This window comes from Cebus imitator, unplaced genomic scaffold (assembly GCF_001604975.1).
Source record: "Cebus imitator isolate Cc_AM_T3 unplaced genomic scaffold, Cebus_imitator-1.0 Scaffold58, whole genome shotgun sequence".
Classification (NCBI taxonomy): domain Eukaryota; kingdom Metazoa; phylum Chordata; class Mammalia; order Primates; family Cebidae; genus Cebus; species Cebus imitator.
Genome location: NW_016107373.1, coordinates 3,921,036 through 3,948,429, shown reverse-complemented (window position 1 = coordinate 3,948,429; position 27,394 = coordinate 3,921,036). Strand labels below are relative to the sequence as shown.

The window sequence follows — 27,394 nt, the reverse complement described above, 5'->3', positions numbered from 1 at the left end:
AAAAGAAATATATTTTAGCCCCTAAAATTAGAAAGAATATAATTTCAGAATAAAGGTTGTCATTTAAACAGAATAAATATAGCTTTATGAAAAACACAGTTGTTTGCCTTTTTTTCCTCTCATTTTATTGTAGAAATGGTGACGCCACAATGACTGGGACAGTATTTTATCTACTTTCACACATTGGGTGGTTGGTTGGCTGGTTTTGGTGTAGTGGTGGTAGATAGAGGAGAGATTTGTTTACAAGTATACAAAATACTTTTTCTTTTATCCCAGTTAGGAAATAGTTGTAGGGTAAGCACAGTGGCTTACACCTATAATCTCAATGTTTTGGGAGGCCAAGGCAGGAGGATTGCTTAAGTCAGGAATTCAAGCCCAGCCTGGGCAACATAGCAAGCTCTTATCTCTACAAAAAATTTAAAAAATTTAAAATTAGCCAGATATGGCATTAACGCACCTGTAGTCCCAGCTACTTGGAAGGCTGAGGCAGGAGGATTGCCTGAGCCCAGGAATTAGAAGCTACAGTGAACTGTGGACTACCACATGCACTCCAGTCTGCGTGACACAGTGAGACCCAGTTTCAAAAACAGAAAACAGTTGTAATTCTGGCTAGAAAATCCCTTAGCGGTTTCAAAATTTCTGAGCGGTGGCTATGATTGCTTCGACTTGGCAAGCATCCTCTTGTATCTGACACTCAAGGGTGAACATGATGACATGAAAATGTATTTTTCTGTCTGGGCACATCAAAAGAAAAATATATGTTAAAAGAAAACAATATACTCCAAACCTTCAAATAGTGCAGTAAAAGTTTCAGACTTAACTTTGTTGACTTGATTTTATGTTCTAATGCATACCAGATAAGATTTGAATACAGGTGGGCCAGGCGTGGTGGCTTACGCCTATAATCCCAGCACTTTGGGAGGCTGAGGTGGGCAGATCATGATGTGAGGAATTCGAGACCAGCCTGGCCAACATGGTGAAACCCCATCTCTAAAAAGAATACAAAAATTAGCTGGGCACAGTGGTGTGTGTCTGTAGTCCCAGCTACTTGGGAGGCTGAGGCAGGGGAATCACTTGAACCCAGGAAGTGGAGGTTGCAGTAAGCCGAGATTGCACCACTGTACTCCAGCCTGAGCAACATGAGTGAGACTCCATCTCAAAAAAAAAAAAAAAAGATTTGAACACAGAAAGACTAGACAAGAAAATCACTTCTCCATTCTTGGTTATATTTCATTATCCATACATTACTAAAATCAGTTTGTTACAAGTATTTTACCTGGGATTCTTGCATGTGTCTGAAATTGGCCTGCAGTCTGCCTTTCTTACACTCTTTTGGTCAGGTTATGGTGTCAAGATTATAACTCCATTAAATGAATTGAAAAGAGTTGCCTATTTTCCTGTTCTCCGTAAGGATTTGTAAAAGATTGGAGTGATCTGTTTGTTAAAAGTTTATAAAGCTGTCTGGCCTTAGTATTTGTTGGTGGGAAGACTTTTAATCACTGATTATATTTCTTTCAGTGTAATTAAACTATTCAGGAATTCTATTGTTTTCTTGTCAATTTTGACAAAAGAAATCCAAGCATTTGCCCATTTTACAGTGTATTAGCATAAAGTAGCTCAAGGAATTTTCTTATTTCTAAACCTCTCCTGGATACATATACTTCCTTTTCTGATATTTGTATCTTCTCACTTTCTTTTCCTTGGCCATTTTACCAGAAGTTTGTCTATTTTCTTAATTTTTTTAAAGAAACAACCTTAGCTTTATTCATTTCTCTGCCCTTCTTGTTTATGTTCTGCTTTCTGATGGTTTGTTCTGTTGTTTTTCTCATTTCATAAATTGGACATTTAACTCACTCATGTTCAAGTTTTTTCCCATTTTCAGTATCTGAGTTTATTGGAATTACCTCCTTTGCTTCACCCCATGAATGAGTACATGCATGTATACAAATATGTATAGGTACACATTTTTATTGCTTTTCCATGTGTATCTTTACATTATGATGTATTTGACCTGTTAATTATTTTAAAGTGTTTTTAAATGCACAGACTTAAGAATTTTATAAATGTATTTCTTTTTCAAAAAAATTGTATTAATATCACTGTTAATAAGACAATTTTATATTTTGTGAATCCTGATAAAATGTGCTAAGATACATTAATTATGTGATATTCCTGCCAAAAATGTGTAACATGAACATATTGGAGAGAAATATCAGAAAAAGCTAACCTGAGGAATATCCTACAAAATTACCAGCCTGTACTTGTCAAAAATTTCAGGTTAAAGGAGAGTAAAGGGTTGTGGGAACTACATGCAGCTCATGTTTCTAGATTGGATCCTGATCAGGAAAGCATTTTTTAAACTTTTGCTCTGTCAGACATTTTTGAGACAATTGGTAAAATTTGAGTAAGGTCTGTAAATTATGAATAGCATTATATCAGTGTGACTTCCTGATTTTGATAATAACGTCATGGTTACTTGAGGAAAAAGTCCTTGTTTTTTAGGAACTACACACTGGAGCATTTAGGGTTAATGGAATATTGTATATACAACTGAATCTCAAAAGGTTCTGGAAAAATGATATATAAAGAAAAGGGTAGAGTACATGTGGTAAGATGTTAACCTTTGGAATTTAAGTGATATGGATACTTTGTACTGTTTCACAGATTTACTGTAAATCTGGAATTATTTCAGAATACAAAGTTTAAACATAGCTTTTGTTGTTGGTTCTAACTAATTGCATGTGGTCAAAGAACATGTGAGTATGATGAAGCTTGGGCAAATTATAACCTTTCTCTGCCTCAGCTTTGCCATCTGAAAAATGGAAATAATAGCACCTAGGTCATAGATTGTTTGAGAGTAAGTTAAGACATTTAAAGAAATGAGAATTCATCCAGGCACAAAGTATCTAGATACATGTTGTATTTAGGCTGAATAATGGCCCCCAAGACATCAGGTTTTAATCCAGTGAACCCCATATTACCTTACATGGAAATGAGGTCTTTGCAGATGTGATTGAATTGGGGATCTTGGCTGGGCGTGGTGGCTCACGCCTGTAATCCCAGCACTTTGAGAGGCCGAGGTGGGTGGATCACAAGGTCAGGAGTGGTCCGCTTGACCAATATGGCAAAACCCCATCTCTAAAAAAAATAGGAAAATTAGCCTAGCATGGTAGTGGGCACCTGCAGTCCCAGCTACTCAGGAGGCTGAGGCAGGAGAATCACTTGTACCTGGGAGGCGGAGGTTGCAGTGAGCTGAGATCGCACCACTGCACTCCAGCCTGGGCGACAGAGCAACACTCCATCTCAAAAATAAATAAATAAATAAATAAAAATCAAAACAAATTGGGAGTCCTGAGATGGGGAGATTTTCTTGGATTATCTAGATTGGTCCTAAATGCAGTCACACATGTCTTTAATCAGGCAGAGAAATTGCAGACAGAAGAGGAGAAGGCAATGTGAGCATGAAGGCAGAGACTGGAGTGAGGCAGCCACAAAAAACGGCAGGCATCAAGGAACAGATTCTCTCCTAGAAATTCTGGAGTATGAAGCATCCCATCAACAATTTGATTTTGGTGTCGTGATACTTATTTTGCACTTCTGGCCTCCAGGAAACTGTGAGAATAAATTTCTGTTATCTTAAACCACTGAGTTTGTGATAATTTGTTCCAGCTGCCCTAGGAAACACAAATGTAAATTGCATTACCTATCAGAGGTTTTGTTTGTTTGTTTAGCATCAGGGTCTCCCTCTGTTGCCTAGACTGGAGTCCAGTGGCGTGACCATGGCTCATTGTAGCCTCAAACTCCTGGGCTTTTGCAAGTGATCCTCCCTCTTCAGCCTCCTGAGTAGCTGGGACTACAGGCACTGGCTTTTTAATTTTTATTTTTAAAGATGAGGGTCTCAGTATGTTGTCCAAGCTGGTCTCCAACACCTGGCCTCTTTCAGTCCTCCTGCCTCAGCCCCCCAACTAGCTAGGATTACAGGGATGAGTCACCAGGCCTAGCTAGAAATTTTTTGAGACTTGTATGTCCAGGTATGGCCAGTTTTTAAAGTGTTTCACATTTGCTTCCTAATTCTTCTTCTTCTTCTTCGTCTTTTCTTCTTTTCTTCTTTTTTTTTTTTTTTTTTTTTTTTTTTTTTTTTTTTTTTTTTTTTTTTTTTTTTTTTTTTTGAGACTGGTCTCATTCTGTCCCCCAAGCTGGAGTACAATGGCATGATCTTGGCTCACTGCAGCCTCAACCTCCTGGGCTCAAGCAATCCTCCCACCTCAGCCTCCTGAGTACCTGGGTATGTTGCCCAAGCTGGTCTGGAACTCTTGGGCTTAAATGATCCTCCCCTCAAAGTGTTGGGATTACAGGTGTAAGCCAAGGCACCTAGCCTTTAATTGTTGTTTTCTACATACGTGGCAATGCTCGTTAATTGGGTCATTCAAATCTTTCATATCTTTACTAACTCTTGTCTGACCTATTAATAATTGATAAAGGTATTTCGAATTCTCTCACTGTAATAGATTTGCCAGTTTCTCCTGTTTTGTCAGTTTTAACTTTATACATTCTATTGAGTAAATAAAGTTTAGAATGCATGTGTTGTCCTGGTGAGTTGAACTCTTCTTGTTATGTAGTGATTTCCTTATTGCTAATGCTTTTTGTCTTAGCAAAAAAAAAAAAAAAAAATCTGTTTTCTGTGATCTCAATATAGCATTAGTTGGTATGTAGTGTGTATCTTTTGATCCCTTTACCTCCTGTCTTGCTACGTGTTGATGGTTTCGTTTTATCTCTTATAAGTCAAACCTAGATGTTGGTTTTTCACTTGGCCATCTATCCTTTAGTAAACAAATTTATTCTGTTTACATTTATTGTAATTCCTAAAACATGAAAATTCCTCTCATGTGGTTTCTACCTACTTGTGTCTCTTTTGTGCATTTTCCCATCACTTCTTGATTGGCTGTTTGGTTTTATTATTATTCTATTTCTCCCTCTGTATTAGGTTTGAAGTTTTATTTTTCTTGTGTTTACTCCTGAACCTTTAAAATGCATACTCAATACAATCTAAAGTTATCTGGTATCATAACACCTTCTTTAATAATAATGGACTTTGGAACATTGTAAGCCTGATCAACCCTTTCCCTACTTACATGTTAGGCCAGTATTCTAACTTCCGATTTTTAAAACTCCATAAGTTAGACATTTTTATTATCTTATACACNACACATCTTTGTATAAAATAAATTATCACCTGTTTATCAATTTCCTTATATACCGCTACTTCTTACATCTCAGATATTCTGGTGCATAGCATACTTTGACATCACCTTTTTTCTTTTTTGGTGCTGAATAAAATGGTGGTGTGATTTAGCATTGATGGCATCTTTAAGTTAATGAAACACTGGATCATATTACTGACTTCTGGCTTCCATTGTTGGTTTTTGGAAATCAGTATGGCACTTTTTTTTAATAGGTGATCTATCTCTGGCCTCTTTTATGATGCCTTTGACTTGGTGTTCTTTAGTTTCCTGCTGAGGTGTCTAAGTGTGGAACTCTATTTATCCTACTGGTTTACAGTATGCTCCTTGTATCTATGAATTCATGTCTTTTGTCGTTTCTGAAAAATCATCAGGCATTATCTCATTGTCTCTATCTGAGACTGAAGTTACAAGTGTCAAATCTTCATTCTGTTTTTTCTTTCTTTCTTTCTTTTTTGAGACAGCATCTTGCTCTGTCACCCAGGCTAGAGTGCAGTGGCGCAATCTCGGCTCACTGCAACCTCCACCTCCCAGGTTCAAGCGATTCTTCTGCCTCAGCCTACTAAATAGCTAGGACTGCAGGCACCAGCCACCATGCCTGGCTAATTTTTGTAAATTTTTTTAGTAGAGGTAGGGTTTCACAATGTTGGCCAGGCTGGTCACGAACTCCTGACCTCAAATGATCCACCTGCCTCAGCTTCTCAAAGGGTTGTGATTACAGGTATGAGCCACTGCATCTGCCCATTCTGTCTTTTAATCTCACATTCATACTTCCCATCCTTGTCTCCCTGAGCCACATGCTGCATAATTTCTTCATATCTATATTCCATTTCTCTAACTGTTCACATTTTATCTGCTGGTTGAAACTATTCACTGTGATTTTAATTTAAAAATTTTTTCATTTTAAAAAGTTCTATTTGGGGCCAGACACAGTTGCTCATGCCTGTAATCCCAGCCTTTTGGGAGGCCAAGGTGGGAAGATTCCTTGAGGCCACGTGTTCAAGAACAGCATGGGCAACAAAGGAAGACCCGCCCCCATCTCTTCAAAAAATCAAAAAGTTGGCCAGATGTGGTAGTGTTCGCCTATAGTTCCAGCTACTTGGGAGCCTAAGGCAGGAGGATCACTTGAGCCCAGGAGGTTGAGGCTGCAGTGAGCTATGCTTGCACCACTGCACTTCAGCCTGGGCAACAGAGTGAGACCCTGTCTTGGGGGGGGAAAAACATCTGTTTGGTTCTCATTTTAACCTGCCTGATCAGTCCTAATAGTTGTGTTATTACTTGCTCACCTTTAAAATTCAGTGCTAAAAGTTTACCGAAGTGTAATACACTGATATTTTATGGTCTGTATCTGGTGATACCAATATCTTAAATTCTTAGGAGCCTAAATCCATCTTGTTTGTATTTCTGGTGGCTCTCACTCAAAGTGCTTTACTTTTCTTCTTTGTTTGGGATTTTAATTTTCATTTTTTAAGACAGGGTCATGCTCTGTTGCCCAGGCCTGAGTGCAGTGGCACAGTCACGGCTCACTGCAGCCTTGATCTCCTGGGCTCAAGCAGTCCTCCACCTCTCAGCCTCCCAAGTAGCACAGTGCTGGCTACAGTCAATACTCAATATATGTAGATTAAATGAATGAATCAATGTATGGGTGAATCTTCATACAGTCCAACAGATGAGGAAAACTAAGTAACTTGTTTAAAGTGACTCACCAAGGGAGTAGTAAAGCTAAGATTTGAATCAAGTCTTGTGTCTGACATCATAGTTCATACACTCAAAACGATGCCATTCCCATGGTTCTGGGGACTCAGTGGCTCTACAGAGGAATCTGCTAAGCTATCTAGATAAAGCCACCAGGAATGCTTAATAACCCAGGGGCTGCTGGATTATACTGCTACCAACTCTTCTCTTCTGAAGTCACTCAAAGATACCAGCTATGAGGTCCCAAGAAATGGCTCATATGTCACTTTAGGAATAGTCTTATCTTTCCTAACTTGGCTTTCATTCTGGCATGTATTTGCAGAGAAGTGGCACATGGCATCATGTGGCATTGTGGTTCAGTCTTCTTTGTAAAATTGGTTTAATAATAATAACGCCTGTGTAATTGGGCTCTGAAAAGTAGATCAGTGTAGGCACGTAAGTGATTGGAACAGCACTCGGCACGTAGGAAGCGCTCAAGAAATGTTAACTAATGTTATTATTTACTATGAATTAGAAATAAGAATGTGTATATGTTGCCGGCTATTTTTAGGGGTAATGTAACTATCAGAATATCTTGGAGCTGTCTGAATGCTACACACTTTAAAAGCTTGACATCATTCCCTATACTCCATAATGACTTTACTAATGACTATAACCTCTAGTGATCTCTTGTTCCCCAGATTTTTGTCTGCTTTCCATAATTTCACATCCAATTACACTGTTTTTTAATTGTGTGTCACACAGTTTACCCTGTGGTTCACTGGAAGGATATTTTACCTCCTGCAGCATCTACAATCGTGCTGGGCATTGAACAGAAGGCATTCCTGTCTGGAGTCTAGGGAAGTGTCCTTTACCTCTCAACGTTGTTGAAAGTTGCCAGAGACCTGAAAGCCTCATAGCAAACATGCTGCAGGGTTGGCAGGTTCCCTTCCCACCCTCCTCCCTCAAGCTGGGAACTGCTAAACCTTTGGCAGTGAGACATGGGCTGGGAATTTCTCTATGCAACACCTTCACTGAGAGCTATTAGCATGATGTGCCATTATTTTCCTTGGGTTGGATTTTCTCAGGAATACAGCAGCAGGTGCTCCACAAGCTGCACATGATTGAAACAGGGAATGTTTGGCAAGAGCCTGGTGTGAAAATCGGCAACTGAAAATAGGCTACAGGGTGTATCTCACTCAGAATCACTGTTAAGAGCTAGCAGCGCTTAAAGCATCTATCAGTTTTGCCATCCAGGGGATGAGATAACTGTTGAGTGGAAAGTGATCACCTGCGGAAAACAGGCAGATGGAAAGGGTACAGAGAATGGTGCAGGCACCGGCAAAATGGAACGAAACATTGTTAAAAATGCACACTGCTGCCAGGTTCAGTGGCTCACGCCTGTAATCCTAACACTTTGGGAGGCCAAGGCCGGCAGATCACCTGAAATCAGGAGTTCAAGACTGGCCTGGGCAACACAGTGAAACCCGTCTCTACAAAAATACAAAAAAATTAGCCAGGTGTGGCGTTTGGAGGCTGAGGCAGGATAATTGCTTGAACCCGGAGGTGAAGGTTGCAGTGAGCTGAGATCGCGCCACTGCACTCCAGCCTGGGAGACAGAGTGAGACTCCGTCTCAAAAAAAAAAAAAAAAAAAAAAGTACACTGCTGGGCCCTGCCCCAGACCTACTAACCAAGAATCCTAATGGGCTCCCGGAATGTGCATTTTTACAGGATCCCGTAGTGATTCTCATGCAGTTGCCCTTCCAACAGCATGCTGAGAAATGGTGGCTTCAAAGCAGGAAGCAAGGCAACCAGCAACATCTACTTTATGAGGGCAGTCTCAGGTGAGGACAAACAAGAGGGAGCAAGCGACACAAGAGCTATGGGCCGGGACAGCCAGGACCCAACTCAGAGGCAAATCAGTGATGTACAGAGGCCAATCCTGGGCCAGGCAGTTCGCCTTTGCTTTCAACCCCTGATGCCACATTCCCACTGTAACCATCAGGACTCAATCAGGAGACAGAAACTACATAATTACTTGGACAGGAAAGAAAGAGGTGGTGGCTCATGCATATAATCCCAGCACTGTGGGAGGTCAAGGCAGATGGATCACTTGAGATTAGGAGTTCAAGACCAGCCTGGTCAACATGGCAAAACTCTGTCTCTACTAAAAATACAAAAATTAGCTGGGTGTGGTGGTACACATCTGTAATCCCAGCTACTCGAGAGGCTGAGACAGAAGAATCACTTGAATTTGAGAGGTGGAGCCAAGATCACACCACTGCACACCAGCCTGCCTATATTAACCATAATAAGAGGTTACTGACAAAGGGAGTAAGAGAACTCTAAGAACACAAGAGTAAACCAAAAAGTATCTGAGAAGAGTCTCCATCAATTTAGATGTTTACTTTCGCCAAGGTTAAGAAAATGTCTGGACGAAAAGAACGTGGAATCACAGAAAGTCTGTGGTCTCTGCCTTTCTCCAAAGATGATTTTGAGAGCTTTAATATTTAAAGGGGAAAAGTGGGCTGGAAGGGAAAGAGAGAGGGTCTGGTGATCCACATGATACTAGAAAAAAGGAGCAGGTAGGAGAATAGTCAATTACGTATTCATCTCACATCCAGTAAACTGGCATTTTACATTAGAAAGGGTAAACATAGAGGAACTACCCATGGAAATATTTAACCTTGATCGGTAGTTCTTTGTTTGGGAACAAAAGCAAAGGCAGCTTCTTGCATGACTCAGCTTTGAGTTTAATTTTTCCTTTTGGCAGAGTGAATTAGGGTCCTGAGATTTTATTTTCCTTTCACATGGGCGTAACAGATGTAGAGAGAAGCCTCTATCTCTAGTTTGAGGCAGAACAGCAAGGAAGGAAAAACTCTGGAACAGCTCCCATCTATCAGGGTTAAGGAGCCAAACCTCACTGGAGGAGAATGGCGGCATTTTGCTGGATGGCGAAGTTTGCTGGGTGTTGTGCCAAGAACACTCACTGTGGTGCTGGGAAGCTGCCTGGTGGAGGCGCCAAGCTCTGCTGGCCATAGTGCATGGCAGGGTTGGCTGAAAAGATGTGTTTGTGTCTTAGGGCTGCCATAACAAATTACCACAAATGGGATGGCTTAAAACAACAAAATTTCATCCTCTCACAGTTCTGCAGACCAAAAGTCCCAAATCAAGGTACTGGCAGGGATACCCTCCCTCTACAGGCTCCAGGGGAGGATCCTACCCCACTTTTTCCAGCTCTGGTGGCTCCAGATATTCCTTGGCTTGTGGCAACATCCCTTCAAGCTCTGATACCACCTTCACATGGCGTCCTCTCCTGTCTTTCTCTGTCCCTCTGTCTCCAAATCTCCCTCTCCTTGTAAGGACAGCAGCATTTGATTATATCTGTGAACACTCTATTTTCAAATAAAACCAGATTCACGAGTACCTGGTGTTTAGGGCCTTAAGATATCTTTATGGGGACNCCACTCTGCCCTCAACTTAACTTGATTGCATCTGGAAAGACCCTATATTCCAAATAAGATCACGTTCACAGGTTTTGAGTGGACGTAAATTTGGTGGTGGATATTATTCAACCTGGTACAGAGGAACACACAGGAACCATGAAAAAGAGCCTGTTCCTCTTTTATAAGGGCTAATTAAAAAAAAAATTTAAGAGCCCCTTCCTCCTTCAGGGTGCCTTCAGGACTATTGACTAATGAAGCTCACTATTGGGTTGGCTAGCAAGGGAGAAATGTTCCAGTACAACACGCAGTACAACCCACCAAGGGTGGGTTTGGAGCTGAGCGGTAATAAGGATTGATAATTCACAGAGTCCACTCCTTCAGTTATTCAGTTTCCATATGCACCACCCTTCTACACACATTTGAACTTCTGTAGGATCAACACAATGCCTCTGTTTCCAGCTAACAAGGTACAGCTCTCCTTCATAGAAGTGAAGGCGCTCTCACTGCTTCCCCCCAAATGAAATGCCAAGTCACCAGACCTACCACTGACCATATTAAATACTCTTCAAATTCAATCATAATCCTACCGAATGTCCTGCTACCTAGAAACTAAAGTGTAAAAGTAAACTCCAGCTACATGCGTATAAAATAGTGGAGAGAAGAGAGAAGAACATCATTTTCATATACAAAGGCACATACATGTAACTAGCAGAGAAAAAACATACAAAGAGCATACAGTCTTTGTTTCTGTTACTGGTTATGACATCACAGGTGGCTTCGTCCACCACTTCTTCCCTATTTCCCTTGCTCTTAGCCAGAACCCCAGTTCACTGATTTCTTTACCTGATGGTACAACACAAATCTTCATTCTTAATCCAAGTTATTAATCATTCTGTTGTTTTCTTGTTGCTGCTTTTGTAGTTTTCTTTGTTTTTTTACTGGACACAAAGTACCAAGAGGCACCTGAGAAAATCCTTTTGGTTCCAGACACAGTCCTTGTGTAAGCATTCCCACCCGGAGGAAGCAGACCTTCAAACCAGCACAGCTCAGTGTTGCTGGGACAAGAGGCAAGTAGGTTAATAATTATATTACTGAAAGGGGTCCCTCTCATTTTCACCCTTCATTCCCAACGTCATGTATTCTGGTTAAGGGAGAAAGAGCACCATATTCTGATCCCTGATTCAAAGCATAAACTGCATCCAGTAATACAGAACTCTACCTTTTCAGGGACTGTCTCCCGACTGGGACCATAATTAAGTCTTCAGTAAGCCATTTCATCTTTCAATGAGCCAAACTGTTTCCAATGAGTGAGAAGTTAAGCCCATTGATGTACTTCCTTTGCTATGAAATGAATTCCTTGATCAGGGAGTACCATGAAGGGGAATAAGACATTTGGTGAGTCCACTGATGGTGGCACTAGCCAAAGCCACACACAAGGAAGGTAAGTAAATCCATATCCAGAATATGAGCATATTCCAGTGAAGATGAATCTCTATGCTCTCTATGACGGAAAACGTCCAGTGTAATCAAACTGCTACAAGTGGTTGGTCACCCAATCAATGGCGACATACGGAGGGCTCAGTATTGGTCTTGGCTATTTGTAGGTTAGGTATGCAGAAGTAGCATTAGCCAGGTCAGCTTTGGGAAAAGGAAGTCCATGTCATTGAGCCCATGCATATCCTCCCTCCCTGCCACCATGACTACTTTGTTCATGGGCCTATTGGCCCACGGCATTACAGTTATGAGTCACCACATCTAGCTAACACATGTATTACTAAAAACACTTTCTACTTTCTGTTCATCATATCCAATCAGCATAATATCAACGTTATTGTTGACTAGTGTGATGTTTTATAGAATGTCAGGATGAGAGGTGGACCTGTAGTATGACAGCAGAATTGAGGTATCTCCGAGGCAAGACTATGAGAGTATATTGTTGGCCCTGCCAGGCAAAGGTAGAATGTTTCTTCTTTTTTTTTTTGAGACAGAGTCTCACTCTGTCACCCAGGCTGGAGTGCAGTGGCACAGTCTCGGCTCACTGCAACCTCCACCTCCCTGGTTCAAGTGATCTTCCTGCCTCAGCCTCCTGAGTAGCTGAAACTATAGGCATGTACCACCACGCTTGGCTAATTTTTTGTATTTTTAATAGAGATGGGGTTTCACTATGTTGGCCAGGCTAGTCTTGAACTCCTGACCTCAGGTGATCTGCCCGCTTTGGCCTCCCAAAGTGCTAGGATTACAGACATAAGCCACTGTGCTCAGCCAAGGCAGAATGCTTTTTGTAAGTTAACATGGAGAAAAAAGCATGAGTCAGGTCAAGAGCTGCACACTAAAGGCAAAAGGTTATGTTAACTGCCTCAGTAAAGATAGCACATGTGGAACAGCAGCTGCATTGGATTCAAGGAGTAACTACCTGATTAAATTTACAACAGCCAAGTCATTCTCCAAGATCCATTTGACTTCTGCACAGGCCAACAGTAAATTAAATGAGAATGAGAATGTGATAGAATTATCATCTGATTCTTTCAAGTCTTTGATTGCGCCATTAATCTTTGCAATTCCTCCAGGAATGTGGTATTGCCAGTATTTACTCTCTTAGTAGTAAGGGGAAGTTCCAGGAGTTTTCACGTAGCCTTTTCTGCCAACTGGCCCTCACTCTATGGGTCAGCGAGTCAATTTGGGGATTCTGGCAGTTGCCAAATAAGACTAATCCAACTATAGACGGTCCCCGACTTATGATGGTTCCATTGATGATTTTTTTTTCTTTTCCAATTTGGGTTGTCACCAACATTGATGATTTTTTGACTTGACAATAGTGCAAGAGTGGTGCACATTTAGTAGAAACTGTACTTCGGTACAGTATTCAATAAATTACATGACATATTCAACACTTTATTATCAGGCTTTGTCTTAGATTATTTTGCCCAGCTTAGGCTAATATAAGTGTTCTGAATATGTTTAAAGCAGGCTAAGCTAAGCTGTTATGTTTCACATTGGGTGGAAGGTTGGGTGTAGCATATGCATTTTGAGTTATGATATTTTCAACTTGCAATGGGTTTATCAGGATGTAACTCCATCATAAGTCAAGGAAGCATCTATACATTCAGGAACTAGGGAAATAGCCACTGGATGGATCTGTGGACCAACTGGGTCCATTATGAGTCAAACTTGAACTCAGATTCCATCTATCACCTGAACACCATAAGCCCTCACTTTCACTCGCGGGATACAGAGGTGTCCTAGGTTTCCAGGAATTGGTTCAAAGCCAGTGCCCAGTAAACCCCAAAAGATCGGGGTTTACTTTTCCCTGGTATATAACCATTTGAGTAAATGGCTGCATTCATTTGGATGAAGGCTTGGAGGAAAATTTACAGTATATACTTGTGACAAAGGTGCAGGGTCCTTCCTCCAAGAGATCTGGTCTCCCTGTCAATCAAGAGGTTTGGGCTAGTGATATGACTTGTCTGGAAACTAGGTGAGAGGATATGTCTAGCCAATGTGGGACTCAGGTGAGATTTTTGGCTACTAGACCTAGAGGTTTTTTGTTTTTTGTTGTTTTTCTGTTAGATCAAACAACTCTCTAGTAGGCTGCCCATCTGTTTCATCCCTAGGGACACAATGGCCACTACCAAAGATCTTTAAAGGCCAACATATTCTGATTACTGGTATGTCCTGGCTTCTCTATAGGGTTGAGGTCTGTACCTTTAACAGTTAAGTCCTGCCACTTGGCCTCATCATCTCCACTAAAACTGGGGAGCCCAACTCAATGGTGGCATCTTCCATGATCATACCTGGCTTGCAAAGGAGAGCAATCACAGAGCTTTCCAAGGATGCAAGTGCTCCCTTGTCTAAATTATTTCTCCATATCTAAGACAAAGGAGCATCTTCTGGTTCTTTTTGTGGGATATAGCTTTTGTGTTTGTGTCTATGGCATGCGGGTCAAGGTCACATTTGATCAATTCAGTCCAACATTTCTACCCCTCTAAGTCTTTGAGCTCCCCCCTCCACATCATGCCTTGGCATCCCAATAGTATTAACTGTAGACTACTGTTGAGTTAAATCAATAAATCCACCAAATAAACTGTTAGAGTCACTTCCAATTGCATGAGTCAATACAATGTCTATAAATGCACACTAGTAAGTGGCTCCATACCTGATCTAGTACTGTATACAGCCCTCCTTAGTTTAAAACACTTAGAATCCACTTCCACACATTCCACACATTAGCAAAGTATATGTAATTAGTATAATTATTTCATCGTGCAAGCTGTTTTATTCTACATCATAGTGTGTACCAGCCTACCTGAAGCATTAATGAGGTTTGAATCTAGTTAGGGTCAAGCGGCAATGGGGCAGAAGAAGGGGAAGTAAATTCTGGTGGGTCTTGTAGAGAATGAGCCTCCCTTTTGAAGTTGTCTACCCCAGCTGAGGGCTTAGCAGTGTCTTCAAGCAAATAATAACTAGTGTCCCCAGACATAGGAGGACAAGCTACTTCCACTGCCAAGGAAGGCTCAGGGTGATGCGGGTGTTCAAGACTGTCAGTTATCTGGTCTAAGCAGAGTGCTTATTTCAAGTTTTGGGATTCCATTCCTTCCCAATTGATACCTTAACTTTCACTTGAGTTCAATCTCGGAACTCAACCCACAAGGAGTAGTCAAATACTGTGGGCCACCTTGCACCAAAGAGCCAGCTGAGAAGAGCATACTGGAACCAGGAAAAACAGCTTCTTCCTCCTGTAAAGCTCCTCCAGGACCCTCTACTGATGAAGCTTACTGCCCATTGAGCCAAAAGGCAAGGGAGAAACCTTCCAATATTGCAAGTAGGGTAGTGAAGGGTGGGTTTGGAATGGAGACTCAATAGGTTGATAACTGGCAACACATTTTGTCTTCATTCCTTCTCCCGTGGTCTCTACCACCACCTCCTGATAAAACCCTAAAAACTGCAAATAGAAATAAGAAAATCAAGGCCCAAATGAGGATGCCCAGACCATTAAGAACATTTAATACTATATACTCGCATTTTCTAGGGTACCAACCATCTCAGTTTGCCCAGGACTGTCCTGGCTTTAGCAATTAAAGTCCTGTGTCCTGGGAAACTCCTCAGGCCTGGCCCAAACAAACCAGAACAATGTGTCATCCTACATGTGTCCTAAAAGTTTTCAAAATTTTTGTGCACAGAATCACTTGGGTACTTGTTAAAAATGCAGGTGATTCTGTTAAAAATAAAATGCAATGATTTGGCCAGGCACAGTGGCTCACGCCTGTAAACCCAGCACTTTGGAAGGCTGAGGTGGGCGGATCACCTGAGGTTGGGAGTTCAAGACCAGCCAGACCAACACAGAGAAACCACATCTCTACTAAAAATACAAAATTAGTTGGGCATGGTGGCACATAGCTGTAATCCCAGCTACTCAGGAGGCTGACGCAGGAGAATCGCTTGAACATGGGAGGTGGAGGTTGTGCGATGCCAAGATCACACTATCGAACTCCAGCCTGGGCAACAATAGCAAAACTCCGTCTCAAAAAAAAAAAAAAAAAAGGCAGTGATTTCAGATGCAAGTAAATCAAGGATTGATTTTTGAGAAATACACTACTTAGAGGCTGAAGAGGGATTAATTACTACTTTTAGGAACTCCTCAACCCAGACTTCTTTGTTCCTGTTCCAAAACTATAATCATTGAAAAGAAAGATATGACATCTTTTAGAAGATACAGCCAAAGTTCCTGAGCCAGAAGCAGAGACACTGACAAATTAGTTCATGGGGGAGAAAAACTGTAGTCTGACCTTAGCATTTTCTCTCAGTTCTAGGATAAATCATTTTTCCTTTAATATCACAAACTATAACAAATAATAATGAGTGCTGTGAAAACAGATTTGATAGTAGGAACAATATACATACAGTGATGCGGTGTACCTATATTGAGCTTCCTGCAGATAAACACTCATACCAGGCTTAAAGAGTTCCACAGTGACTATACTTTGGCAGATCTTAGAGAATGACTTGCATAAAACCGTCAATTCAGGTGCTGCTTTTGCTATTTTCATACTGTAAGGTACATGGTTTAACATGGCCACTTTAACGATGTTTCTCATGAGCTCAAATTGAGTTCTTTTTAAAATTTTTGAGTTTTTGTTGTGTTCCAGGCATTGTGCTAAGTTCTTTAAATGCATTATCTCATTTAATCCTCCCAGCAAGAGCTATACCCATTTTCAAAAGAGGCGAGGACTTGCCCTAGATTATACACCTAGTAAATGGTGGTGTCTGGGCCAAAATGTAGGTCTGTTCACCCAAGCAAAATTTGCTTAGCACTGGAGAGAGCCAAGGCGAATTAACGCGTGGTCCTATGCTGTGCTGTAAATGCTGTGATCGGAGGCGTGCACAGGCTGCAATAGGAACACAAAGGAGGCTCATCTCATGCTCTCCGAGGCTTTTAGGATAAAATGCAAATCCTTTTGCTTAGCACATCATAACCAGCTTCCCCAAGACCCTCGCCCTTTATCCAGCCCCGCTGGCACCCGGTCGTTCTTTCTGCCACAAAGATGCCGATGCTTGGCCATCTCCAGTTTCGAGGAACTCACGCAGGAGACACGCCTTCATTTCCACCTTTGCCAAACCCCGACCCCTTCACACCGCTCCACCGTACTCTAAATCCCTGTCCTCCCTTCCAGCCCCTAGCCCCTCATCGGCACCTTCTGATTAGGCCCTTTAGACGCGAGGCATGTGAGGCTGCCCGGACTGAGGATGGTGCACCGGAAGTAGCGGCGGCACCGCGTAACGTAGAGAGGAAGTGTCTGATGCCGCGGCCTGTGATTGGGGGTTGCTGGAGTCGGTGCTTCACTCTTAAGGCTCCGACCACAGACTGCGGAGTGGGTCCAAGGCTGCAAGGGCTGCTCCAAGTCCTAGCGGGTTTCGACCCGCGTGTCCGGCTCCGCCAGCTAGTGCGCTTTCCCGACTTACCGCTGGGTGCGCGGGGCTGGGGGTGTGAGGACCACCCCTGAGGTCTCTTCCTGGGTGACCTCCTGGGCCTCATTCTAGGCCTCCTGGAAGAGGATCTAAATTAGGAAAAGGAACTACCCTTATCCAGGACCAAGCTCTTCTACCTACGAAGCTCGCTTAATCTGCACCTCAACTGGGCAGGAAGTGACTCCCCTGTTTACTGAGGATAAACTGGGGCTGAGAAAGGTGAAGTCATTTGCCATGGGCCATGCAGCTGGGAAGTGACAGATCTGGATTCAAGGCGAGTTCTGGTTGGTGCCAGAGTCCTTGTACTTTACATTACAGCACTGGTTCTCAGACTCTATGTGCATTAAGAATTCCTGGGTTGAGGATGGTGTTAGTTAACAAATTCTGGGGCTCTACAAATTGAATAGGTCTGGGATGGGGCTCTGGAATCTGTATTTTCAACAGTTGTTGCCTGACAAATAATATATGGCTCCCCAGTGAACGGAGGAAGAAGGTGAGCAAGTCATATTTATTCTGGGGACTATAGGTAATTGCTGTGTCACGCATTTAAGGCCTCAATTGAGAGAAATTGTCAAACGGGAGATCCTGGAATTGGAGAATTGGTATTTGATTCTGCCATTAACTCTTCTGGGCAGATGCAGCCTCTGTCGTTTCCCCACCTATTAAATGAAATGATTTACATGCTTATCAGCTGGGGGAACTGGTTAAACAGATTCCTGAGCCTGGCTTAGCTCTAGAGAATCAGAAGAGGTGGGAGATGGGACCTGGGAATCTATAGGCTAAGCAAGCTATTAGTATAAAATGAACTTTTATCTTTGAGAACTTGAGGTGTGAAGCCTTCTTAGGTAGAAGCATAAGGAAGTGGATTATAGATTTGGAACACGTGGCTTCAATTTCCTTGTTATTTTGTTAGCCGTACATGCTTCTGCATTTGCTGTAGGCTAAACTTTTATTGGTGCAAATGTCAAATTAGTGTTATTAACTATTATGAGGTGGATTTCTCAGTTGGAGACAGGAATTTAATAAAAGTTGAATGTTAATCTACCTATTGTAGATTTCTTGAGTGTGGCCCACATACATGCCTGCAATAGTGTCAAATCTTACACTCCTTGTTATAAAGGCAAATACCTGTATCCATCCTAAATCAAATTTTCTGGAGGTGGGCCATGGGTGTTTTGAACAAACTTCCAGGGAAGTCTCATGCAGCCAGTGATAATGGAATATGAAAATACGCTTGGAAACAGTCTCAGCCTATTTCTCAATGTCCATGTATGTGAAAATGGGAATAGTACAGTTTCCTTATTTTTTACTCTTGGGCACTATTAAGGAGAATGTGGTTTATGATAGGTCCTGATTTTAGAATTTCCTAAAATGCACTTTTTTTGTGAAAGAAGCAAAAGTACTATGATAAGATTTCAAAAGGTGAATGCTAAAGCCAGCAGCCCCAAATGACTTAGGCCTCTTGATTGAAACGTTGTGATGGCAGAAACTGATTTTACATGGAAGCTCTATTGCCATTGAGAGTCTTCTGCCTGAAATTAATTATGCCTTACGAGTAATTGTTCACAACCCTAACTAAAAACACGATTTTGTTTTGTCTTAATAAACAGATACCATTGAGTAGTTTGAAGCAGGAACAAAATCTTCCAAAAGCTCAGAGCAGAAGCCTTTTTGGTCAACATGGAGGAAAAAAGACGGCGAGCCCGAGTTCAGGGAGCCTGGGCTGCCCCTGCTAAGAGCCAGGCCATTGCTCAGCCAGGCAAGAAAGGCAAGAATCTATAGGGATCGCGCGCGCACGCGTGTGTGTGTGTGTGTGTGTGTGTGTGTACAACTCTCATTCTTTCTTATTTATATCTTTTTGGTTTATAATGGACTTCTATTTCAGTTGATGTCAAGGAATTGTTTAAAATGTCGCTGATATTTTGTTAATGATGAGCTAAGGGTAGGTCTTTGGTGTTCCTCATATTTAGTCCACACCCTCAAACCTTTCAGTGTGTGTTAAGGTCTTCTGTTGACTTTACCAGTTAGTTTCTAGATGTCATAGAGGTCATCTCCAAGTGGGCTTTATTGGCCCTTGCTGCTCAGTAGAAGGTGCTGAGAACAGACTTTCCCCTAGTTTGAGGCTGTCTCCTCTCTTGCTTCAGCTACCACTGCTAAGAGCCCTCTCCACCAGACCTGGAAGAACAAAGAGCATCATCTCTCTGATAGAGAGTTTGTGTTCAAAGAACCCCAGCAGGTAAATTCTTGTTTTTTTTTTCTTCAATAATGACAAAAGTTTGCTTTGAAAAGTGTTATTCACACAGTAGACCAAATAATGACTGGATAAATTCACTAATGAATAGTAGAGCAGAAGAACTATAATAATAACAACAAAATGCAAAGTATTTCAGTTCCTTTCTACGTCTGGGGATTCTCTGTAGTCTGCTCCCAGTTTATGGTCACATATTATTCCTGTATTAAAGGAGGTTACACCATAATGAGAGCTTGCTTATATTGGTTATTTGAGCTCCAGCAGTCCTAAAACTGTGCTCTCTTCAGTGCTATTGCACTTCAACATCTTTGGAATTAGATTAAAATTTCAGTTATTACAGCAAAATGCCTGATTTTTAGCTCTTTTTTCCTATGAGAAAAAAATGTAGGAAACAGTGAAGATTTACTTTTTAATAACGTGGAAAAGTTAAAATGTTGGGTATCTTGCCGTAGTGATGACTCTAAATAATTATTAAAGCTCTAGGCTGGGAGCAGTGACTGATGCCTGTAATCCCAGCACTTTGGGAGGCTGAGGCGGGTAGATCACCTGAGGTCAGGAGTTTGAAACCAACCTGGCCAACATGGCAAAACCCTGTCTCTACTGAAAGTACAAAAATTAGCCTGGCATGGTGGCAGATGCCTGCAATCCCAGCTACTTGGGAGGCTGAGGCAGGAGAATCACTTGAACCCAGGAGGTGGAGGTTGCACTGAGCCGAGATCGTGCCATTGCACTCCAGCCTGGGCAACAGGAGCAAGACTCCATCTCAAAAAAAAAAAAAAAAAAAAAAAAAAAAAAAAACCTAAAAAAAAAAAAAAAAAAAAAAAAAAAAAAAAGCTCCTTATTTTATAGTATACTTTCTATGTTAAAAAATCTTATTGTCAAGAAGATTTTTCCAGAGCTGCTGGCAGCTGGGAAGATTTATTCTATTAATAATTGTATCTCCTTTTACTGTCTGTTAGCAAATGTGAAGTAGCTTTAAGAAGAGCAGAGACAAGGGTCGCTAGTGGGGTAGTGAGAAGTTGGAATAGAAAAGGGATCATTTTTAACTTTATTTTGACCAGAAATGGGAAGATACGGTAAGTTGGTATCCATGAGGATTACGAATGTTCCAGAAGTAAGATCTGCTTATTTCCTTGCAGGTAATACGTAGAGCTCCAGAGCCACGAGTGATTGAGTAAGTAATTTGCTGTCTTCCTGTAATTTTTGCCCACAGTGAAATGAAGAGCCTGGAATCTTTCCTCTCTCTTTTTTTTCCGTCTGGAAGAGAATGGCCCAATAAGTGTCTTAATTTTAGTCTGGGATATTCCCATCTCAAATATCTTTAAACTTGATCTTTTGAGAAGACTTTCTGAATTTGCTGGTGGTATGGAAAATGCAACAAGATAGCCGTATGTTAAACTTTGACTCTTGTAGATTTCCTGGCCCTATTTCGCAATATCTGTAGACAGTCAGCTAAACCTCTCAGGCAAAGGCAGAGAGGAATTTTTCCTGAGTCATTGAAGCATGGTTCTTTAAGAAGCCATTAATTGCCATTTTTCTAGCAATGTTTATGAAAACTGCTACTGCTGCAGATGACCTTACAGTCCATTTATTAAAACCACGTAATTATTCCAGAACAATTTAAATGATAGTAAACATTCTTCTTATATTGGTATGTGTCTAAAATGTTCTCGTCCAAAGTTGGTGAGAGATGCTTTGACTCCTCTTTTCATGCTTGTCAATCTTCATCTGATGTGGATAAATTGTCAGTAGAAACTATTCTTATATCTTACTAAATTAGCATGAGATATGTGTTCTTGCCTATGAGCAATTTTTTGTGACGCTCTTTGACTGCTTGCAGGTTGGCTTGTATATCTTCGAAAAAGTCGCAGGCTAGTTCTGGTAGTCTTCAGTTGTTTAAATTATTTTTTCATTTTTTGGGAACAGGCTCTCACTTTATTATTCAAACTGGAGTACGGTGGCATAATCATAACTTATTGTAGCCTCCGTCTTCTGGGCTCAGGTGATCCTCCCACCTCAGCCTCCAAGTATCTGGGACTACAGGTGTATACCACCATGCTTGGCTAATTTAAAAAATATTTTTTTGTAGAGATGAAATCTCCCTATGTTGCCTGGGCTGGTCTCGAATTCCTGGGCTCAAATGATCCTTCCACCTCCATCTCCCAAAGGGCTGATATTACAGGGATGAGCTACCATACCAGGCCTTTAGTTGTTTTAAGAAAAATGAGTCACCAGGTGCCGTGGCTCATGCCTGTAATCCCAGCACTTTGCGAGGCCGAGGCGGGAGGATCACGAGGTCAGGAGATCAAGATCATTCTAGCCAACATGTTGAAACCCCATCTGTATTAAAAATATAAAAATATTAGCTGGGCATGGTGATGCATGCCTGTAGTCCCAGCTACTCAGGATGCTGAGACAGCAGAATTGCCTGAACCCGCGGGGCAGAGGTTGCAGTGAGCCGAGAACACACCACTGCACTACAGCCTGGAGACAGAGTGAGACTCTGTCTCTAAAAAAACCCCAAGTGTGTTAGTGCCTTCATAGGTGATAAGGAGAATAAACAAAACCATGAAACATGTTGCAAGCTACTGATGCGACATTTGGCCCCCAAAAAATGGGCAATTGTCAGAGAAAAATGACAGAACTCATTCCTACTTGGCCCTAGAATCTTTTAATTCTGGTTACTTAAAGTTAACTGTGCTAGGTTAAAAAAAAAAAAAAAACAACCCAGAAACGTCTTCTACGTTTAAAGTGAGCCAATTTCTGAATATGGGCCAAAAATATATCATATTGAAACATTTTATTCTCTGTATAACCAGGAAAACTTTATAGACAATGCATGTAGAAAATGTGATAAGTATGTGTGACAGCTATGACTGCATTTTGGCTGAAAGGGACTCGTACATCTACTTAAAAGCCTAGCTCAGAGATCATGAACCACTAACTGCCATGACAGAGGGTGATGTGAAAACTGTCCCTTTGTATTATTCTCTATAACGTTTCTCTCTGAGAAGGATCTGACACAGTTGTCTTGCTAGATACACCTATCCAGTCTGTGTCACTTTTCTCATTATGGGCCTTACCACCTGGCAGTTCTGCAACAGCCTTATACATTTTCACATTTGATTAAATTCAGTAAACCTTTATTGCCTATCTGCTATGCGCAGACACTGGGAAACAACCCATTCCTTGCCCCTCAGGTGCCCACAGTCTAGTAAATGAAATAGGCATGTAATCAGGTAAGTTGTAATCCTGTACATCATGAAATAGTAGACTCTATCTAAGGTCTAGTGGTAACACAGAGGATGAGAGGTTAATATTATTTGCCTGGATTAAAGTTCAGGAAAAGCTTAGAAGAGGTGATGCTGAAGCTGGGATTTTTGAAAGGTGAATTAGAGTCTTCTAAAGCTGGAGGTGGATTGGGTTGAGGATGCTGAGTGGCAGGGTGGCATTCCAGCATGTCAAAAAGCATGGAGTTAGAAGCCTAGTGGTGTGTTCAAGCAGTTGATTGCTGCTGGCGGATGATGAGTTTATGGGAGCTGTCAGAAGATAGAGCTACATTATGAGGACCTTGAATGCAGTTTTGGGGTGCCATTGGAGGATTTTAATCAGAAGAGGAACCTCATCAGATGTATATCTTTGAAAGCAACAGAAGCCCAGAGCCCTGAGATGTGCTTGCTGCCTGTTAAATGTATCCCCTAGTCCATGTTTTCCAAAGGAGTGCTCTAGTTGACACCTCTTTGACACCTCTTGGTGCAGTAGATTCCTAGACCATATCTGCCTCAGTAATGGGTAAAATATAAAGGAGTAGAATCAGAATTGATCTTGTCTCCATGGCCTGATCCTGTCACACTTCCATTCCCAGTGCCATTAATGATGCACCATTATCTTGCCCTTTATCTCAGTGGCAGAAGAAGGTGGGGATTATGCCTTCCTCAAGTGCTCTCTTATAATTAAATGACTTTGGTGCATCAGGACTTTGGCAGTTCAGAAGGATAACTCTTCCACTGGGTAGGGCATATTTTGTCTCAAACTAACAAGTCTTTTTCCTTTGTTTCTTTAGCAGAGCGGGTGTGTATGAAATCAGCCTGTCACCCACAGGTATATCTAGGTAAGTAAATCCTCTCAAGAAAGGAGGATTATCTCTGAGTTATAGTCTCTCAAAATAGTCTACTCCCCTAGATAATGTGCTACGTATACACTATGGAATACTATGCAGCCATTAAAAGGAAGGAAAGCATGTCCTTTGCAGGAGCCTGGATGGAGGTAGAGACCTTTTCCTCAGCAAGCTAATGTGGGAACAGAAAACCAAATACCACATGTTCTCACTTGTAAGTGGGAGCCAAATGATGAGAACACAGGGACACATAGAGGGGAACAATAGACACTGGTGCCTGCCGGCGGGTGGAGGGTGGGAAGAGGGAGAGGATCAGGAAAAGTAACTAATGGGCACTAGACTTAACACCTGGATGATGAAATAATCTATACAACAGACCCCCATGACACAAGTGTACCTATATAACAAACCTGCACATGTACCTCAAACTTAAAGTTTAAAAAAGTCTACTCCCTTATTTCATATAGGTAACTTCTGCCCCTTAAATTCTTGGGGAGCAAAAATTTGATAATATCTCCTTTTTATATAGTATTTCTAGCACCCAGACATTTTCACATGTAGTTCCTGACCTTTCTGTCAGATACAGTAGCTATTGCTTCCCCAGTTTTTTAGATGAGGAAATGAGACCTAGGAAGATTGAATGATTTTTCTTTTTTCTCGTTGCCCAGGCTGGAGTGTAATGGCGCTGTCTTGGCTCACTGCAACCTCTGCCTCCTGGGTTCAAGACATTCTCCTGCCTTAGTCTCCCAAGTAGCTGGGATTACAGGCATGTGCCACCAATCCCAGCTAATTTTTTTTGTGTTTTTAGTAGAGATGAGGTTTTACCATGTTGGTCAGGCTGGTCTCGAACTCCTGACCTCAGGTGATCCACCTGCGTCAGTCTCTCAAAGTGCTGGGAGTACAGGTGTGAGCCACCATGCCTGGCCTGAATATTTTTTCTTAGTGCTGCATAGTAACTTGATATTAGAGTTGGGTCTAGCCTGGACTTCTGTGCTGTGAGTGCCACATTATATTATTATTATATTTCATGTATATTACATATTATATATTATTGTTTATAACATACATATTGCTACACTAGAGTAAATTTCTTTTTTTGTTGTTTTTTTGTTTTTGAGATGGGGTCTGGCTCTTTCACCCACACTGGGGTGCAGTGGCATGATCTTGGCTCACTGCAACCTCTGCCTCCTGGGCTCAAGCCATCCTCCCACTTCAGCCTCCGAGTAGCTGGGACTACAGGTGTGCACCACCACACCTGGCTAATTTTTGTATATATATATTTTTTGGTAGTGATGGGGTTTCACCATGTTGCCCAGGCTGGCCTTGAACTCCTGGGCTCAATTGATGTGCCCACCTTGGCCTCCCAAAGTGCTGGGATTATAAGCATGAACCACCATACCTGGCCTAGGGTAGATTTCAGTAGGTAATGCATATGTTTAGGATATATTAGGCATTAGTCATTGATTTAAAAACATTTGAAAGCATCACCTTACTGCGTGAGTATACTAATTGTCACTATAAAATAATGAGACATTTAAAACAAATATATCAGAAGGTACACATCTAAATGAGTTTCTTAAAAAGAGCTGCTGCTGGAACAGTGACTCTGCCATGGTATATAACCCTTTTTGGAACTTTTAAAGCAAATCACTGAAAAAAAGCCAGTTTTATCATTTTGGTCATATCTCATTGTTAACTAGGTATGGCTTCAGGTAAGCTTTGGCTCTTTCAAAAAATCAGACGCACCTTCAAAGAGTGAAGATTTTCTACCAAGGCAGTTTAAGAGAATCTTCCGTGGGCTTTCAGAAGATGTCTTAAGAAACATATCCAAAATTATTTTGAGCTGAGTTGGCATTGTTGAAATAAACACATATTCAGTGGGAGAAAGAACCTTCATTAGCTGTGTTTATTTTGATACAGTCATAATGGCTCTAGCTTTCCCTAGAATTAGCATAATCTCAGAAGACGACCAATTGTTTAAATAAAACAGGGCCAGGCATTTTATTAGGTTTTTGTTTTGTTTTTGTTTAGATGGTGTTTTGCTCTTGTAGCCCAGGCTGGAGTGCAATGGTGCGATCTCAGCTCACTGCACCCTCTACCTCTGGGTTCAAGCGGTTCTTCTCCCTTCGCCTCCCGAGTAGCTGGAACTACAGGCGTGCATCACCACGCCCAGCTAATTTTTTGTATTTTTAGTAGAGATGGGGTTTCACCATGTTAGTCAGGGTGGTCTTGAACTCCTGACATCAGGTGATCCACCCACTTCAGCCTCCCAAAGTTCTGGGATTACAGGCATGAGCTACTGCGCTTGACCTTATTAGTTATTCTGTTTACTCCTCACGGTGAACCTATGAGATGGATGTCATCTCAGGTTGCAAATGAGAAAACCAAAGTTCGGAGCAGTTCAGTAACTTGCCCAGGGTTTCACAGCTAAGCAGTACTGGAGTACTGTTTGAAGTATGATCTATAAAAGCCCTCACCTATCATCCCTTTATCCTTCATTGCCTCCTTTATTTGCCCCAACATGAAAGGATTTTATTTTACATCTGGAGCCTCATGACCTGGGTGATGTTGGCTCTGCTTGCTCTGGGAGCTGTGTAAGATTTCATCTACCCATTAGCGGCTGCATCCAGATTAACTTTTTCCACTGACGTTTAGAGTCTAACTTATCTTTTCCATGTTCTTTGGTTAACAATGGTTCATTCTGCACCCAGGCTCCATTTGTATCCTGGCTTTGTTGATGTAAAAGAAGCTGACTGGATGTTGGAACAGCTTTGTCAAGATGTGCCCTGGAAACAGAGGACCGGCATCAGAGAGGGTAAGTAGATCCCTGGGCTCACAGTCCGTGCTGCCTGTTCTCCCTCTCTGGAATGTTTCCTAATACCATACCATTGCCTCTGCTCACCACAGCTAGTCAGTCTTAAACAGAAATTCAAAACCTGAGATACTAAGAATGAGTACAATTAGCCAAAGAGGACAGGGAAGAGTATTCCAGGCAGAAGAAACAGCAGGTGGAAGGCCCAGAGATCAGAGAGAACATGGCAGGAGTAGAGAGGTACCAGTTCAAGGAACCAAAGGAAATTTGGTTGGCTGAACTGTATTTATCTCCTTTTGTCTTTGTTCAGCGACTATATTGCTTCAAATGGTGCCAGCTTTTTCCTTTTCTTCTTTCTGATTCCATTTTGCATACATTCTTTCACACTCCTTCCTGACTTTTTATTCTTCTTTAACTTTCACCAGAAGAGTCCGCTTCGGCATCTGTATTCTACTGAGCTTGTAAAAGTGACACAGCAGTTTGTTACCTAAGTTGGAACCTGCTTCTCTGCGGGCATCCAAAAGCCAACAGTGCCTGTTATACCACAGGCCGTCACTGGGGGGCGTCTGTGCTGCAGCATAGAATTTTCTTTCTGGCACATTGAATTTAAATTTTCTGTAAAGAAAGAAGCAAAGTATATTTATTTGTCCCTGAGTATCCACAGGGGATTGGTTCCGAGATTCTCTCTGGTTACTGAAATTCATGTATGTTCAAGTCTTTTTATAAAAACTATCATAGTATGTGCATATAACCTATGCACATCCTCTAATATACTTTAAATCATCTCTAGATCACTTATATACCTAATGCAATGTAAATGCTATGTAAATAGTTGTTATACTGTTTTTTTATTGTTGTATTGTTTTTATACTTTTTTTTTTTTTTTTTTT

The 27,394-nt window shown here is 41.5% G+C and overlaps 1 protein-coding gene across 6 annotated transcripts in view; it reads left to right on the top strand.

The window, feature by feature from the left end:
- Positions 1-17,173: 17,173 nt before the first annotated feature.
- Positions 17,174-27,394, top strand: part of ALKBH3 (alkB homolog 3, alpha-ketoglutarate dependent dioxygenase) — a 37,902-nt gene continuing 27,681 nt past the window's right edge. Inside the window, exons 1-6 of one of the 6 annotated variants that reach the window (XM_017529405.2) lie at positions 17,174-17,543; positions 18,935-19,092; positions 19,469-19,560; positions 20,715-20,749; positions 23,642-23,686; positions 26,404-26,507. In XM_017529405.2, the coding sequence (XP_017384894.1) occupies positions 19,005-19,092; positions 19,469-19,560; positions 20,715-20,749; positions 23,642-23,686; positions 26,404-26,507 (364 nt within the window). In that variant the 5' untranslated portion in view covers positions 17,174-17,543; positions 18,935-19,004. Of the gene's footprint in view, positions 17,609-17,786; positions 17,851-18,934; positions 19,093-19,468; positions 19,561-20,714; positions 20,750-23,638; positions 23,687-26,403; positions 26,508-27,394 lie in introns of those variants that run through there. The other 5 variants (XM_017529403.2, XM_037738880.1, XM_037738881.1 and 2 more) reach the window with 5 other exon arrangements.